This window comes from Gavia stellata, chromosome 4 (genome assembly GCF_030936135.1).
Source record: "Gavia stellata isolate bGavSte3 chromosome 4, bGavSte3.hap2, whole genome shotgun sequence".
Classification (NCBI taxonomy): domain Eukaryota; kingdom Metazoa; phylum Chordata; class Aves; order Gaviiformes; family Gaviidae; genus Gavia; species Gavia stellata.
In genome coordinates, this window is record NC_082597.1 from 2,369,415 (window position 1) to 2,386,262 (window position 16,848).

The window sequence follows — 16,848 nt, forward strand, 5'->3', positions numbered from 1 at the left end:
CTCAGTGCTGCAGAGAGAAAAGCAACAAGCACTGGCACTTCCAGTCTGTAATGTGGTACCTGTCGCCCCAAAAAGGGGGGTAACCCCAGGTTCTCAGGGGCTGTGGTATGTACAGCTCTGCATGGAGTACTTTACCAGCTTCTCTCCAGCTATTAATCCTTTCCAGAGCTACTCAGGTCCTGTAAATCCGTCACTAATCCCATGTTAACAAGACTGGATACCCGTTAGCCTGCTTTATGCAGAGCCAGAGCAGGTATTTTTGCATCCATGGTGGAGTTTACCATCAACACCCATGGTATGGCTCTTTCTTGCAAGCTGCTGATTTATCCCCATGTGCAGAAAACTCCACCATTCACAGACTCAAAAACCCTGTTTTTTCTCCAGCTTCTTGTTGCATGCCTGGACACAGAAGGTGTTGGTGCACCCAATGCCTTGGGGACCTCACAGCTCCCATCACTCCACGTCTCTGCTCACTGATGTGTGCACCCCGTCCCTGAGTCTCTACCTGCTGATGTCCAGGTGAGTCTGTACCCCGTTGCTCCCCGGACGGGGCTCCACCTTGCCTGGAGTGTGTTGGTGGTCTCATTCTGCAGCAAGATGCTTTTCACAGGCAGGAGCTTCACTGGAAGGAGGACAGGGAACAAACCTTTCAGAGCACCTACTTGCCAGTGGAGGACTTTGCTGGCTGCCCTCCCTGCATCACTGTTCTTCCAGCCTGCCTGCCAGCAGGAGAGGGATTTACAAGGGCTCCTGCCCTCCCTCACAACCTGAAGGAATCTCATAAAGCAGTGACGAAACCAACCATATCTGTGACCATTGCTTTCCAGGGCCAACGCCTCTAATGCACTACCTCGCTTGCTTTATGCGGCATGGGTGCAAAACAGGAGGGCAAGCGAGGCTCTGGCAGATCTCCCACCCTTCCTCCCAAGCAGCGTGATGGTGTTCAAGGGTGTCCATGTCCATGCATGTGATGGGGGAAGAGCAGGGCTCAAGGTTGGAGGTAGGAAGGATCTGTTGGACACTGCCCCTTTGATGCACATGTAGCTGCAGCACCCACCAACTGTGAGGTGCTTATCAACAGCAAAGGGTGTGAACACAGCGCCCGGGGCAAGAAGGGACCAGCCACAGAGTCAAACCTCTTACATGTTCTTCCCACAGCAGCCACAGGCTGGCTTGGCCCCTGGGGGTACACCGCGTAGATGCTGATGCTGTACTCTCTGTCCTCCTGCAAGTTATCCAGCACGTGGGAAGAGACATCGCCCTGCAGAACCTGCTCATAGGTCATTCCTGGTCTGTTGGCTGCAAAATCAAGAAGAGTGGTGGTGAAGCCTTCCCACTGCCTGTCTACATCCCACAGTGATGTCTTCACAACACGGTGAAGAGCATGCACAGGAGCTGGTTCAAGTGCATGGTTGAAGTCCCCCAACCCATGTGATGTTGCTGAGAGTTATGTCTGTTGTTAAGTCTTGACATGCTGTCCCAGCCCTCCATTTCACACAGAGGTGAGTGTGAGCCATACCAAAGGCTTGAACTCACCCCACACCCACACCAAAGCAGGCATTTGAGTATGAAAAACATCCACGGTAGGTCTAGATGTAACAGTGCAAATGGGTACAAGGCATCCACAGCACCATCCTCATCTTGTTCTTCAAAAGAAAGTCCTTCAAAGGACTTTCCTCCTCTGTCCTGGAGGAACCAAACTGTTTGGAAGAGGCTAACCTGGCCTCCTTCCAGAGTAATGCCAGGAGCTCTGTGGTGCATTGTTTCTTGGACAAAATGGCACCTTCCCTGTCCTCAGGTCACTGCTCCTTTTAAAGCAAACTCCAAGAAAAATTAATAAAATCTGAACTTACCTCTGGGGATGTAGATCTTGTAGCCCTCCAGCTTGCCCAGAGGAGGTGTCCAAGCCACCTTCAAGCTAAAAAGTCCTTCTTCTATCACACGGAAATTAGTGACTGGAGGCACAGGTGCTTTGGGGTACAAAAATGTTGCAGAAATTGATGTGACAGTGCTGTAATAAAGTGCCATGGCAAAGACCCTCGGAAAATCTTTTGTCTTCAAGGGCAAAGAGGCACAAAGGTGAGTAGCACCAGTTCTCCCTATTCTCTCAGCTGAAGCCTCAAAAGCAACCACCTCCCCTCTTCCAAACCCTTGTCTCCTTGAAAAGTGAGCCAACCCCCCCCAAGGCAGAGTGCTTGTGGGCTTCATCTTTGAATGGTGTTGGGAACCGTGAAATATCTACCCACAAGGCATTTCCTCCTGAGCAGAGAAAACTCTGCAGTGGTTTCATGCAGACTGAGCAAGGACACATGAATGAAAAGCTACTTGCGCCTATGGATGCAACTCTTACAAAGAGGAGCCCATTTTGGTCCAGCCAGCCATGGCAGACAGATTTATAGTTTCTGCCTCTGGCTTCATGTTGGGGATAATAAGAGAAGAGATCAAATTACTTTCTTTCCACCCATAAAGACATTCCATCTTATTCCTGGCAAGTACACATGAATCAACCTCATTGAGGTGCTTTCTTTATTCATCCTGTTGGAGATCTTCCCTCAAGAAGACAAACAATTTAAGACATTGCAGGGGGTGGGGGAAGAAACAAAAGACAAGGAAGAAAGGAATAATTCTTTTCAAAACCCCTTGGGCAAAGCAGACTTGGCACTTCATGTAAAACAGGGAGGGAAGCAGGATTAGTGCACCCCTTACACTCTTGAAACCGCTTAAAGTAGTGCAGAGACTTCTGGGACAAAACCTGCTCCATCCATCACATCTGACCCACTGTTTTGCACTCCAGGGTTTGTCCAAGAGTGAATTTGGTCCTTTGTTTCCAAGAACCTTGTCATTACAGCCAGCCATGTGACAGCAGAGGAATTTGGCATGGCAGATTGCAATCTAGAGGAAGCCTAGATCATTTCATGGGAGCAGAGATTGCTACTTGGGGCATTTCCTAAAGGCCATGATTATACCACCTTGGTGTTCACCTTGAGTGAAATGAAGCCCTAAGTGCATGCATAGTGCCAACCCAAACCGTTTGGACCGCTCACTTCTGAAACAAGGTGTTTAGAATATACATCTCTCCATAAAACTCATGTCTGTGTTTCTCAACACATGGTCTCTGAAAGCTTTCTCATCCGAGGTACATGAGTGTTACATTAACTGAATCCCAGCCTAGATTCGTTATATCCTGCTCGTTATTAAATCAGATGATGTAAGCTATCCAGCAGGCTGCACCCTCTGCTTTCAAGTGAGTTAACCACATGGGTTACTCTGCACCCACTCACAACCCTGCAGCCCACACCATGGACGTTTGCACAGATCTTCCTCCTACCCATTCCTACCTCTCCATCCCTCATTCCTCACACGTATGGTTTTGGGGTGGGTTTTTTCCTGTGCCCACACAGACAAGAATCACACAGGGATGACTGCAAAAGAGACACTCACTTGTTTTCCCCTTGACAGCTGCTGACTCCCCAAGGACATCCGCATAGACGGCCCTCACCGTGAAGACATACTTGGTGTTGGGTTTCAGATCAGTCACCAGCACGGTACTTTTGTCACCATCCACCACAACCTGTCACATAGGGGGACAAAGGACATCATTACACCTCCATGACAGTAGAAGACCCCCATGTTTGCAAAAGGTTAGGAGCACGAGGCTTCACATGTGATGCAAGGTGACTTCCATGAGCAGAAGTCTCTTCACACTGGACATAGCACAGGCACAGGACAATGCCAAGGGTGGGTTTCATGAGTTAGCCCAGAAAAATCTCCATGAAAACAAGAGTGTGCATAATATCCTTAAAAAAAATGGAGGCAAAGCAACTATCTTAGGCAAAGAAAGTTTCTTTTTAGCTCCTAGAGGGAGATTTCAACATAACCTGAGGGCAAGAGAGGTGGAGACAACTTCTGTGTTTTCATGATGTTCTTATGAGATTCTGAAGCAGCCAAGGATGATCATTCTAGTTAAATACAATCTTAATAATTAATACAATTAATAATCTTAACCTTAATAATTTATGCTTTCATAGCTTTGTTCTATTATTAGAAATCAAAGCTTTTAGGCATACCTCTTCTATCCTTCAATCTTGCTCTCAAACTTTGTGCAGTGACCAAGCTGAATGGGAGTGAGCTGGCACACATGGCAGCATCCCTCACACAAGGACATGGCAAATCCAAAACCAAAACAGGCAGAGGTCACAGAATCACAGAATCACTAAGGTTGGAAAAGACCTGTAAGATCATCAAGTCCAACCATCAGCTAACACCACCCATGCCCATTAAACCATGTCCCACAATGCCACGTCCACACGTTCCTTGAACACCTCCAGTGATGGTGACTCCACCATTTCCCTGGGCAGCTTATTCCAGTGTTTCACCACTATCTCAGTAAAGAAATTTTTCCTAATATGCAGACTGATCTTACCAAGATGAACATTCTTGGCAGGAAGAGGAACAGGGGATGTTGCTAGGGAAGCTGCATGGGCTTATTTGAGAGGTGGTATCACAGAGGTAATGAGAGAAAGAGTGCTTCCCATTGACCTGTTCTTATCAGTCCCAATGGAGTTTGTGCCAGTTTGTGCCACATCCATCTCCCACCCTACCTTCCCCCCCGTCACTCCCAGAAACTCCACCTCACCACAACAGCAATGCCAAAATTAGGATGAGCAATCAACACACCTGCAAACCTGGTGGTCTATCTACAGACCTTCACTTCAAGCAAGCAGCTTCAGGAATTTCTGCCAATGCACTGGGCTGTGACTGGGATGGCTGAGGGACATGGTGCCATCTCCTAACCAAGCTGTGCCACCAGCAGCCTCAGCAGAGGACTAAACCCTGACACCGGGACCTGCGACTGGTGCTCTGCCAAATGGGAATGCAACTCTACCTGCCGCTGGTCCTCTGAAACCAGCTGCCCCGAAGGCAGTGAGGGATGCAGATGGACACGGTACCCCGTCACCCTCCCTGTAGCTGGCGTCCACGTGAGTCGCAGCGAGCTGTGGCTGTGCTCACTGACATACAAATCCCGAGGGCCGGTGATCTTCTCAGCTGCGAAAAGAGAAAGGAAAGGCCTTTGGTTTGGACAGTGATGGCACCAGTGCTGGACACGTGCAGGCTGTTCATTAATGGAGTCAACATATGCAATGCAGAGAAAGCCTTGGGTTCAGACAGCACTCGCTGAGGCCGAGAGCGCAGGAGCAGCTGCGATCTTTTTCCAGGCCAGAGCCACACAAGCAGGATTTCTTTCAGCAAATTGCTTGACAGCATAAGAAGGGAAAACAAAACTGGTTCTGGCTACATTTCTCCTGTGAACACCTGCTTAATGCACAGGGCATCAGCTCCTTCCTGCCTTCTCCTTACTGTCACCAGAGAATATTCGGTCAGAAAGCTTGAACTCTCCATGAAACATCACAGGAAGCCCTGAAGTGCTACAAAACCACAGAGAAAGCAAAAAAAGACCCTCTAATGACTTGGATGAAGTTCCCCCAGGCTCTGCCCCAAGCTTTAAACTCATCTTCTCGTGAGTTTGTGTGCCAAGGAAGGGGGGGCAGAAATTCATTGCCACCACCTCTGGATTTGCTGCAACATCAGTATGTGTTTGAGGAGAGATCTAGATGTCTTTAGAAATATCTCTGACTGCTTCTAGCATCTTCTACAAGGAATGAAGCTCTTCCTGAGACCCTGAACTGTGCTGCCAGAGTCCACCATGAGAGGTCCATCATGAAAGCCCCCAAGGGGCAGAAATGCTGCCACAGCCTATTGCTGCTCCTTTTGTTTGAACCAGCAGCAAGACTTTCAGGATCCGGTATCACCAGACAAACCATGGAGACGCAGACACAAGCAAAATACACAGGACCGCTGCCCCCAAGCAACAAACGCTCCATGAGCTGGCTGCTCCTCTAGGGTCATCCAATCCCTAAAGCTCCCTTGTGATGAACAGAAGGGATGTGGGAGGTCCATCTCCATGGCATGGTTGGTACATCCAAGGACTGGGAAGGGGCTGGTTCAAGCAGGGGGAAAGCAGGATAAAGGGAGAGCTCTGACGCACCTTGCACAGTCTGTTTGACGGGTCGTGGCGGCTCTGAGGCAGTGAAACAGAGCCTTCGAGAGAGTTTGGGGGCCACGCTGTGGAGCAGGTGGAAATCTTCAACGTAAAGCACATGCTCTGCAGTGGGCTCTGAAGCTATTTTGTTCAGTTCGTTCTTGTCAGCATCCTTAATTCCTAGAAGAAGACAAGAAGAGGAAAGGAGAACATCAAACACCATCCCTGGGGCAGGCCAGGCATTGGCAAGGACTGTCAAGAGCAAGCCGGAGCGATGTGCTGGCCTTTGAGTTTTACACCAGCTTTGCAGTCATTCCACAGTGAAGGATGAAACAAGGAATGGAGAATCAAACTGGGTGGGCAGTGGTGAAGCAGATGAAGCCATCAAGGAAGAGAGGTCAAGGTTTTCTCCAGAGGCATGTTAGAGATTGACTCAGAGGATTCATCTGCTAATGGGTCGAGAGGTAGAAAGTTCTTTTGGGGCGGAAAGTTAAAAGGAGCAGGGCAGGACCTGGCCTCATCCTTCCCATTGGATAGAGAGATATTTTTGCCCTTCTGACAGATGAGCAGACAACGGGACTTTGGGAGGCTGTGTGAAAATTGCAGGGTTTTCCTCTAGTTGAATTAAAAAAGGAGGGGGGGAAAATCCCAACAAACCAACCGTCCCTAATTTTCACCTCACATTTGTCCAAATCGACTTGGCTGCTCTCTGTAATGAAACAAAACGACCATCCCCTTCTTCTCCCCTGAAATGTTTGGTGTAATAAATGTCTGTACTTAGCTCTTGGGGACAGGCAGGTGCTGAAACTTTTCCTTGCCCATGGAGTTATTCTGATGGACATTTTTAACGTAGCTGAAGTTGATCTCTGAATGCCATTAAGAGAAAGCTTCAAAAGTAAAAATATTTCATTTTTGAAAATGTCACATCAAAACATTTTGACTTTTATGGAACTATTTATTGAGTCCTCCTGAATTCACAAGTAGTTTTGACAGATGCAAAACTGCAGATTTCCACTGAATAAATCAGCTATCGACAACAACAAAAAATACCCAAGCACAGCACAGATGTGATTTTCCTGTACTTGCAGTAGTTGCTAGTGGCTGAGCCTGGGGATGGGTGCAGTTTTTAGAGGATGGCGGTGTCATGCATCAGGAATCTTCCCCAGTGTGTAGATTGTATGTTGGTGCACACAGAGTATTTGGTGGTGATGCTCCACGTAACTTAGTGTGTCCATACGTACCTACAGCAAAGACCGTCACCCCCACATCCTGCAGGACCTGGGCTTCATCTTCAACTGAGTCGCTGGATTTCCCATCCGTGATCAAAACAACTGCCTACAAGAATTGGCGTAAGAGCCAGAGAATGAAAGAGCACAACATGAGGAGGTCACAGAGACAGTTGTAGGATTTTCACACCGACAAGTCAGACCTTGGATGAAGTCTGTCTCTCTAAAGGGATGGGCACTTGAAAATAAATCCTTCGATAACCCACACCTCGGGGTAACTCACATGAAATCAGCTTTCATGAGCATGAGCTGGGAAGGAAGCAGAGCATAAATGCTGCTGCACATGTCAGCATCTTCTCTGCATGTCTCCTCCTGCCCGACTGTCTCTCACCTCTGCTTGGGGCAGTAACTCTGGGTCCAGAAGGAGATTGATGCCAGCACAGAGAGAGGATTCACCCCTACAAGTCCACAAGAGCTGCTCTTAAAAGAGGACTCAGCTGCACCCTGGACAACACACTTGGCCACTGGCACCTGGATGGTGCTATCAGGTGGTAAAAAACGCTCTCAGCCACAGCATGGGTTTAAATGACAGCCAACTCAGCAACCCCAGACCTTTCAAGCTTTTTGGGCAGTCCCGTGTCAGATCACGTAGCAGGAGGTATGGCTGGCGCATGGGATGATATGATGAAGACACACCCTGCTGCAACACGTTTAAGCATGCAGTTGAGGTGGTTAACACATCCCATCTGTATCATCATGTTCTCCCTCCTGCTCTGTGACCCAAACCAGCTCTCACTGACCACATTGATCACACCACACTGATAGCATGGATCACAGAGACCGCGTTTGGCATGTGGGATCTCAGAGCAAAAGAGAAGGTGCAGCATCGAGCTGCAAATGTGGGAGGCCCATGGGAGGTGAAAGCTGGCTGTGATGGTTTCAGACTTGATGCGTGGGGTGTATCCACTCCCCATGCAGCTGCACCCTTCTTGATTTCAAGACTATCTACCATCAGAACAGAGTGGAGTGAACTGCTTCATGCAGCCTGCAGAGCAAACCAGAATGCAGCGCCTTCTCTTTAGCATCCTCAGAGCCCCTTAGAAATGATGAACAAAATGATTTTTTAAAAAATGATCTGAAGAAACCAATGACCCAGAACTGATGTCTGAAGCGTAAAGACACTGCAACATTTCTGCTTTTCAGGTAAGATGCTAACTGTAACTGTCTGTAACCAGAGTGGATGGGTGCAGACTATTAGCAACAGCTACATGCATCAATGCCACAACTTGTCTCCTTGTCCTTATCATATCCTGAGCCTGCTCAGTTAGCTTATGCAATAAGTGCCCCGAATTTGGGTATTCATCTGGAGGCATTTAAGACTAGAACACTGGATCCCTCTGCAATCCATGGGGAAACATGAGCATTTTTAAAAAGTGAGTCAGTCCTTTGACTGACTCCTTCTATCACCAACAAAGTGACCTGAAGCTGAATGAGCTCCTAAATGTGGTACCTCAACTCCAAGCTACAAATCAGATGGGATAAATAAAACCCAAATGGCTCATTCATGCCTTCAGGTGAAGTTAGAGGTCTAATCCCTACTGAGGGTGACACCAGGGAAGTCATCACAGAAGGTTGCTTACCTTTGCTGCATCCTCTCGCAGCGTGTCCAAGCGAGACATGGCATGAGCCGCAAACGCCAGGGCTGACCCTGTTCTTAAGCTGCTGCCTTTGAGGGAGAGATCCTGAATTGCCACCAGCATTTCTTCGATGGTCACATAATCCGTGAGCTCAATACTCATCCTGGGAATGAGAAATGGGGGAATACGGATGAATAAGGAGCAAGAAAACAGTGTTGTTACAGCAAGCATGCATTGATAATAGTAATGACCAGCAATAATGTTGACATTTAGCTGGTCACACTAAGCTCATATGTAGGCAAGGAGTCCTCTTCACAGTGGTCAAGGGAGTCCAGGGTATGAGCCCCAGAGCCCTGTTACCATAAAACTCTATTAAAATCAAATGGCGGGGAATTTCTTGTGGCTGTATTAAATACCAGCCTCCCTGCCCTGAAAGAGTTCCCCATGGCTGAGCACCTCCAGACTCTGGTAACGCTGCTGGGGGTTGAACTCTTGCTCTGCTCTTGTAATGGTTCAGCAGAGCGGCAAGAGCTTTTCAACCATGGGGACGTGGTTGCCCACCTAGAGCCATGGGGTTATAGAAACCCGGTGCTGGTGGTAGAGGATGGACTGACCCACCTTGGTTTCTCCCCGTAGAGTGCCACTGCCAGCCGGATGCCTCCTTTGCCCATCACCACGTTCTCAAAGGAACGGGCCATGCTGCCGATGAAGTCCTTGACCAGCCGGGAGCTCTCCCTCCCTGTGCCCTGTGACTGCCCCACGAGGAACAAAATGTCGGCCACCTCCGCCGTCCTGCATGCTGAGGGAGAAGAGGGGCAGGAAGGCTCATCCCACACCATGCAATGAGCCAGCCAGGAGATAAACCCCTCTTAAGTCATGTGAACCCCCGAGATATTGCAGCAAAGGAATATTGCTTAGGCCCAATGAAGTGAGTAATCATGGCCTTCCCAGAGCAACAGGCTGCTTTGTTCTCTTTAATTTCCTCCTAACTCCCCACTTTGCTGTTCGCATCCGGGGGAAGTTTCTCATTTGAAGCACAAACACTGAGACCCAGATCCAGCAAGGCATGCAGGCCTGTAGGACATGCCGGAAGCAAAGGGATGCTTGGGGGTTTCATATGCCCACGGGCAGACATCGACACCTGAGCCACACACAACTGAAATTTGGGAATATGGCAGCTCTGCCACCCAACCAACCATTCTGGGCTTCTTGCATCAGGGTCTCCAGAGCCAACGTGAGACACCCATGCAGACATGGGGCCACCCGGCCACCCATGCTTTGCCAGCCCTAAAACAACGAAGTCTTCCAGTCTTGCATGGAGAGCTCGGGATGCTCCACGCATTCAGCAACAGTCCTCTCTTGCCTAGCTGTTGGTGGCCCCGAGCGTGAAAAGTATCATGTGCAAAGAATGAACAATTTGAGCACTTTTTCTGTACAAGCCAGAGCTATCTGACGACAGCTGGCAGGGAAGGGACAGGTATACAGGGAAATTTGTTTAACGAACATCAAGGCATATTTCCCGTTACAGTGTTCAGTCTCAATTTAATTTAATTTTCTTTAGGCATCCAATAAATATATTTCATGGACAGAAATCTGATGACTTTTAGGGATGCATAAATTAATGAAGGCTCTAGAAGGGATGTTCAAAATTTGTATTTTCTTTGGTGTTTCTCTCCCTTGCAGAGAGATGCTGAGTTATTACTGTAGGGCTGCTAAGAGGTAGACCATGCTGACTGCTGAAGGAGGACTTTCTATATCTTGCTCACCAGGACTGGGCTCAACCTCTTCACATTTTTTTCCATTTTGTGTCGCTGCTGCTTTGGACTTTACCCACCCACTGCCTCAACTTTCAGGTGCAGGTCTGGAGACCCAACTCGCACCCAACCAGGCCACAGCATTTGTTTCAGTTTGGTGGGGAGATGTGCTAGGCAGGTTTCTCATGCTTCTGCTGCAAATGGAAAGCCTGTTTTAGCTCAATCTCTTCAATTTACCTGACTTTTACCCCACTTCTATAAGCAGGCTCCCCAAAGGTCTTGGAAAGATGCAGGTTTTGTGCTGTTCTTCATTGCTGTGTCCCTGATCAATCCCCTTTGGCCACACAGCAGGACAGAGGATCATTTGCCAGCTGCAGATGGATGGCAGTCCAAGGGCCTTTGTTACCCAAGGCTTTTGGTTTCTTCATCTTTCTTTGTACCTCCTGACACTGAGCTCTTCACAACTTAACAGTTCTGTTTACTGCAGAAAAATAATGACTGGCTCTTTTTGGTTTTACTCGTACCCAGCTGGGAATATAAAGCACTTTTCCCTTGACAAAAATGGGACTCAATTATTTCAATTTTCCTTCCTATGGCTCTCTGTTGAGATCTCCCTTCCCTTCTCAATCGTCTGGAAGTGCTTTTCAGCTGAGATGTCAGGGGTGTCTTGGAGGCAGCTCAGCTAACAGCAGATCACCATAAGCTCTTTTCCCAGCTGCCGCTTCTATTTCAGATCTACCCCTTTTCCCTAGCTTTGACCTTGATGTCCCTGTTCCCCCAGAAGACCTTGGAGGGAAGGCAATGCCAGTCCTCAGCTCCGACCTCAGAACTGGTGGAAATCATTCAACAGCTTTCCAGGGTAACCACAACCTGTATTACCACAAGAAAATCCCAACAAATGTTCAGCGAGATGGAGATGACCAAAATCACCCACCTCTTGGAGCTACTCAAGGCAGTGCAGACCACTTTTCCTGGGAGACCTGCATTTTTGGCCCTGATCTGGAAAACATGCTCAAAATGCCATTGGTATCATAGGGACCTTTGCTGCCTACCTCCCCACATCCCAAATCCCCAGAGAGTCTCCTCCATCCGTGCCTGGCCCCTGGGAGTTTCGCTCACCCTACACAATGCTCCTGCCCTTACTTGCATCCAGGAATAATGAGGAGAAAGCCAACAAGCAAGAGCTCCATGGGATTAAAAAGGTCAGGATGGTGCCCCTTCCTCTATAAAGGGGCAACCAGAGCCCATTCTGTGAGATGTTGAGCCAGGAGCTCAGCATCTTTCAAGAGGGGCCCAGCTTGGCAATGAAACCTGGGGTTGTTTGCTGCTTGGATCAGGTACCTGAAGCTGTCATTGGAAACATGTGATGTTAAGCATATTTGGATTGGTACCTTCTGGAGAAAATACCAACACAGACAGCTATATTAATCACAGGGGGATATGATTTTATTTGAAATTTTCCATGCACCTCCAAAATTACCACGTTTCATCAATCACAGGTTTGCCAGAGACATCTGTAAATGTTGATTTATTGCGCTGTTCCCAGCTTTGAATTAAATAGCATTATAGTCAAGTATATTGGCCTAATTGACGGACAGGAACTTAATGAAGTTAATTTTGTAGCTGATGCCAAAGCTTCCATTAACTCCTTGTTGAATTTATTGAATTTAGTCCAGGTGAATTTATGCCTTCAAAGCCTGGGGGCTTGTTGCTACGGAACAATTTGAAGAGGGAGGACCCACTGGCTCATACCCAGCCCCATGACAGTCCTTGGAGCTCTGGATTAGCTTTGTAGGATGCTCACAAGGAGCCTCCCCTTCCTGCAGTATCCTGAGGCTAGAGACATGCCATGGATCATGCTGTAACTCCATGAGGCTCTTCTCTGGGGTCCTTTTGTCTCCTACCTTTTGGTTCCAGCCCCTCCTCCCCAAAAGCTCTTTGTGGGCTTGCACAGGCAACAGGGAGCCAGGGAGGAGGTGAGCCCTTGTGCCATTGCAACTCTTTAAACAGTAGCAGGAGGCTTCAAGGCTTCCTTGAGGTCTTTTCTCTCATACCCTCTGTGTGGTGGCTTGTACCAGGTCTTGAAGATCAGAAGAGGAATCAGGAGGGGACATGTTTTCCCTTTCTCCCCACCTTCCTCTGGAGCAGCTGAGATGGAACAGTATTAGAGGCAGGACACTGAGCAGGTACTTGATTTCCCTGTAAACCCTAGTGCAGCAAGTCAGGTACTGCCTGCCTTTTGGGGCCAGCTGAGATGCTCTGTTAGCCAGATAATCCCAACCTAAAAGGACCCTATGCAGAAGTTAAAGGCATCAGCACTACAGCTCCACCATGACAGCATCTGTGTGTGTATCCATGACATTAGCAGAAACAGCTGCTTGGAAAAGGTTTTTTTCTCCCCGATGTGTCTCAGCATCAGCCCCAGCCACTGCATTCATGGTAGCCCACTTGTCACGTACCTTCATGAATGGCCACCGCTCTGTACTGCGCCACAGCCACTGCCAGGGCAAGGATCTGGGCATACAACATTTTCCTTTTCCTTGGGAAGAAGCTCCTTGGTTCCTGGAGTCAGCACACAGCCTGGAGAGTCATTCATCTGCAGGAGAAAAGAGGCTTTAACACATGCCATCTGAGTATGATGCTCCCACCTGCCTACAGTGGCAAGGGAAACTTTTCTCCAGCTACAAAGGCTCATCTTGGCTTAAGCAATTGGCATTGAAGTCCGTAAATCCAGTAATTCCTTCATCTCTTTGCTGATGCTGGCAACAGGGGAGAGCTCAGCTTTGCTCCCCCAGCACCTTTCCCTAATAGCACCCTTCTTCAGGCAACAACCACCTTAGGCAATTAAGCCTAAATGTGAATATTAGTGGTGTGATGAAAGAAGGAAGCACCTGCTGCCTCAATTACGCAGGGAGGAAAGATCACTAGAAGATCACTGCAGACAGCAATCACCTGCACTCGTTTTTATTAGCCTGTTTTGTGACTAACCTTCAGGGTCCTAAATCCAGGATTAACTGCTGTGCACTTGCCGCCCTTGGAGATCCAGCCCACCATCATGGAGCAGCCAAAGGGGGCTGAAAGCTCTGGTTACTGCCTATGGATGGTTTACCGACTCCCCAGAATTGCTACACAAGTCTCCCTCTGCAAAGCAGGGGCTTCTCTCTACAAAGCAACGACTGCAGCAGAAGTAGAGTTGCCAGAAGGGGTTTTATTCTTTTTTTAATGGGCAATAAAAGGTTCTTCTCCTGTTCTGAGCCTCACCTGCTCATCTCGGGCTGAGCAGATTTCACAGGGAGACACGGACTACTTCCAGTGTGGCAACTAAAGACGTGGGGAAAAGACAAGCTCGATGACTTCATCCAGCCTAGCTCTTTGCCAGGACTGGATTGTCCCTTCCAGTTAACAATATGCAACCTCAAAATCACATTGCTTTATAGATCGGCTCCCTTTTGGAAAACAAGGCTGAGTTCCCATGCTCAGCCTGGAATAACCCCACCTAAATGAATCTCCAAACAAGCAAGATGAAGGTCAAGTGCCTGGAGCAGCCTGGTGTGGGTCTAGACTGCAGGGGCACCAGGGCTGTGGTCATCTTGCCCATCATGTACCTACACACATCTCTGAGACCCTCAGGTGTTAAGTTCCCCTAATGTGTTTTCTGTTTCTTATTTTCCCTCTCTCTTCTAATTGCTGGGTGTACTTGGACATAATCAAGATCTCTGCTGTGTAGCGGTTAACCTGTGCTGTGTCCTTCCTTCGTAACTCCTGACAAAACCTCTGTGCGGTGCTTGGAGATGGCTTCAAAGCAAAAAAACAATCCCCCCCCCCCAAAAAAAAAAAAAAAAATCCCAGACAAACCAAAGAGAACCAAACCAAGCAAATGCAGGCTTTTTAACAGCAGGAGTAAACAAGCTTCTAGAAAATCAAGAAATGGAGGAGAAGTACAGAGCTGAGACCCAAGAAAACTAGGTTTTACCCCCACCTCTTTTGCAACAGTTGTGTTATGAGCTTTGGCAAGATCACCCCATCACCCCTCAGATCCCAGCACCCTTCTTGCAATGCCAGCCTGGCAGCATCCCCTTTTCTCTTCCCATTTAATCCTCAGCTCCGTAGGGCAGGGTCTATCCTGGACCGTAACAAACCCTTCACGGAGCAGGAAGGCAGCAAAACCTTTGGCTGGGTTTCTGAGCTCTGTGTTAATATTATTAAAGACATATGTCCCTCCAGAAATGTTCCTGCAGAGACCCTTATTTCAATGTTTTTCAAAAAGTGCCTCCTTCCATCTTCTCTTCTCCTCTTCCCCCATCATTCACATCTCTACACTTCCTCCTGCCCAAAATACAATCAAAGTGAAGGATAATTTAGCTTGTGGATACAATGCACTGTTCTGAGAATTTCCATATTTAAAATAACACCAGAAATGCAATGTAATATGTACCTAGACAGCTAATGTAGATCCTTCGAGAGCACATGTCCATCACAACAGCTGGCACTGAAGCCTGCCCTAATGGTCTTACTGGTCTATATGGGGAAGGCTCCCCAATTTCTGCAAATGGCCCTGTGACCAGTTCACCCAATCCTGCCCCAAAAATACCAGCTGCCACATTGAGACAGCAGAAGATCCTCCAAAATGCTGATTTTTGTAAGTGCCTCGTGGATCCCTGGTGCTGTACCTGGGGCAGAGGAACATGCACGTGTTAGCATGTCCACTGCCACATGTCACCCCATGGGGTCCTGCCTGGCGTCGAGGTCCTCTAGCACACACACCATCCCTGCAGGCCACCGGTGCTCATGGCCCTCATTGCCTTTGGCAGCCACCAATCCATCCCATCTCATTAAGAGAAGATAGGCAGTAAATTAACAAGCTCCAAACTCATTGCCTTCAGAATAGGTTTGTAAGTAGCTTCTACCTTCAGACATGAGGCTTGATGTTGGACTCAAGCTATATCACACCTCCTGCCTTTCCAAATGTGACATTTTCTCCTCTCCCACCTCATCGTCTCCACTCCTGCTCTAAATCAAGGATGACAATTCCTTGCTGCTTGAACCCTTGGGATAGACTGACCCCAAAACACATGGAAAAAAAATCATTCAGAAAAAGCTTAAATGCTAACAGAAATATCCACTCCTTTTTGTAACTCCAAGGAAATACCGGTTTATTCTTAAAGAGAGTCCCTCTAAGATGCCTGGGTGATATGACAAGGCATGTGCCAACCTCATCCCCCACCAGGTCTACTCCAGAGCGTTGGCTTCCTTGCACCACTGGCCAGAGTGCTGACCCATGGGGCAGGGGCACGTACTGCTGTGCTGATCCCTTGGAGGGATCTGGGACAAAGGACAGGAAAAAAAGCACCTCTGAATCTTCAGCATTAGTCGCCCAAGTTCACATATATGCAGGAAATAAAAAAAGGCCTAAGCAACAAAAAATAAGTCTGAGTTTCTGCAGTCACTTTGGGCAGCTAAGCCAAAGCACGTTTTTGCAGATAAAAATTTAACATGTGACTCTTCTACTTTTTTTCCCCAGCTCTGATATTGTTTAATGCTTCCGCATGGAACAAATACAGTAAAAAATGCACATTAACATAGCAATAGGAAAATAGTCATATAAGGAATAAATCCTAGAAGACTCTGCAGAGGCAAAGAAAAAGCACGGTGAGCCCCAGGCCTTCAGTTAGTAAATGTTAACGCTCACAAAACACAAAGACCCTGTGGGTGTTGAAAGGCTCGAGCTCACAACAGTCAAACCTTGAATTCACATTGCAAAGATGAGGAAAAGGATTCAAAAGGCTTTCATAATCTGGATGCCACAAACTAAACAAATTTCCTGGCAGACGTGAATTCATATACGCACATGTGCAAGCATGTTGAAATCGTACGTGTTCAATTTTGAGCATATTGAATATTTCCAATTTTTATTACATATATTTTTAAAATTTTTGTTAAAGCTGTGCTCTGCCTTCTAGCAGTGAGCTACAAACGCTCACTCGGGGTGAAAACTCACCCAGCTCCTGCTGCTGTGTTGCCAGCGTGGGTCCTTGATGGATGACTGCAGCACATCCAGATTACAGATGATCCCAAATTCAAGGGCGCTATTCTCTGACTTTGAAAGGAAAATGAGTTGTTTTCTCTCTTGTTTTTCCCTTTCCTGATTCTTTCCAAAATCTCACTGCATTTAAGGGTTCACCTGGATATGA

At 47.8% G+C, this 16,848-nt stretch overlaps 1 protein-coding gene across 1 annotated transcript in view; it reads right to left on the bottom strand.

Annotated features, from left to right (window-relative positions):
* The window catches only part of LOC104257945 (collagen alpha-1(VII) chain-like), a 103,272-nt gene extending 90,086 nt beyond the window's left edge, over positions 1-13,186 (bottom strand). Inside the window, exons 1-10 of the mRNA XM_059815998.1 lie at positions 13,117-13,186; positions 9,522-9,702; positions 8,907-9,066; positions 7,282-7,375; positions 6,047-6,220; positions 4,886-5,046; positions 3,442-3,571; positions 1,854-1,970; positions 1,144-1,299; positions 506-622 (exon numbers count right to left, since the gene is read on the bottom strand). Coding sequence (XP_059671981.1) covers positions 506-622; positions 1,144-1,299; positions 1,854-1,970; positions 3,442-3,571; positions 4,886-5,046; positions 6,047-6,220; positions 7,282-7,375; positions 8,907-9,066; positions 9,522-9,702; positions 13,117-13,186 — 1,360 coding nt within the window. The remainder of the gene's footprint in view (positions 1-505; positions 623-1,143; positions 1,300-1,853; positions 1,971-3,441; positions 3,572-4,885; positions 5,047-6,046; positions 6,221-7,281; positions 7,376-8,906; positions 9,067-9,521; positions 9,703-13,116) is intronic.
* Between the last annotated feature and the right edge of the window lie 3,662 nt (positions 13,187-16,848).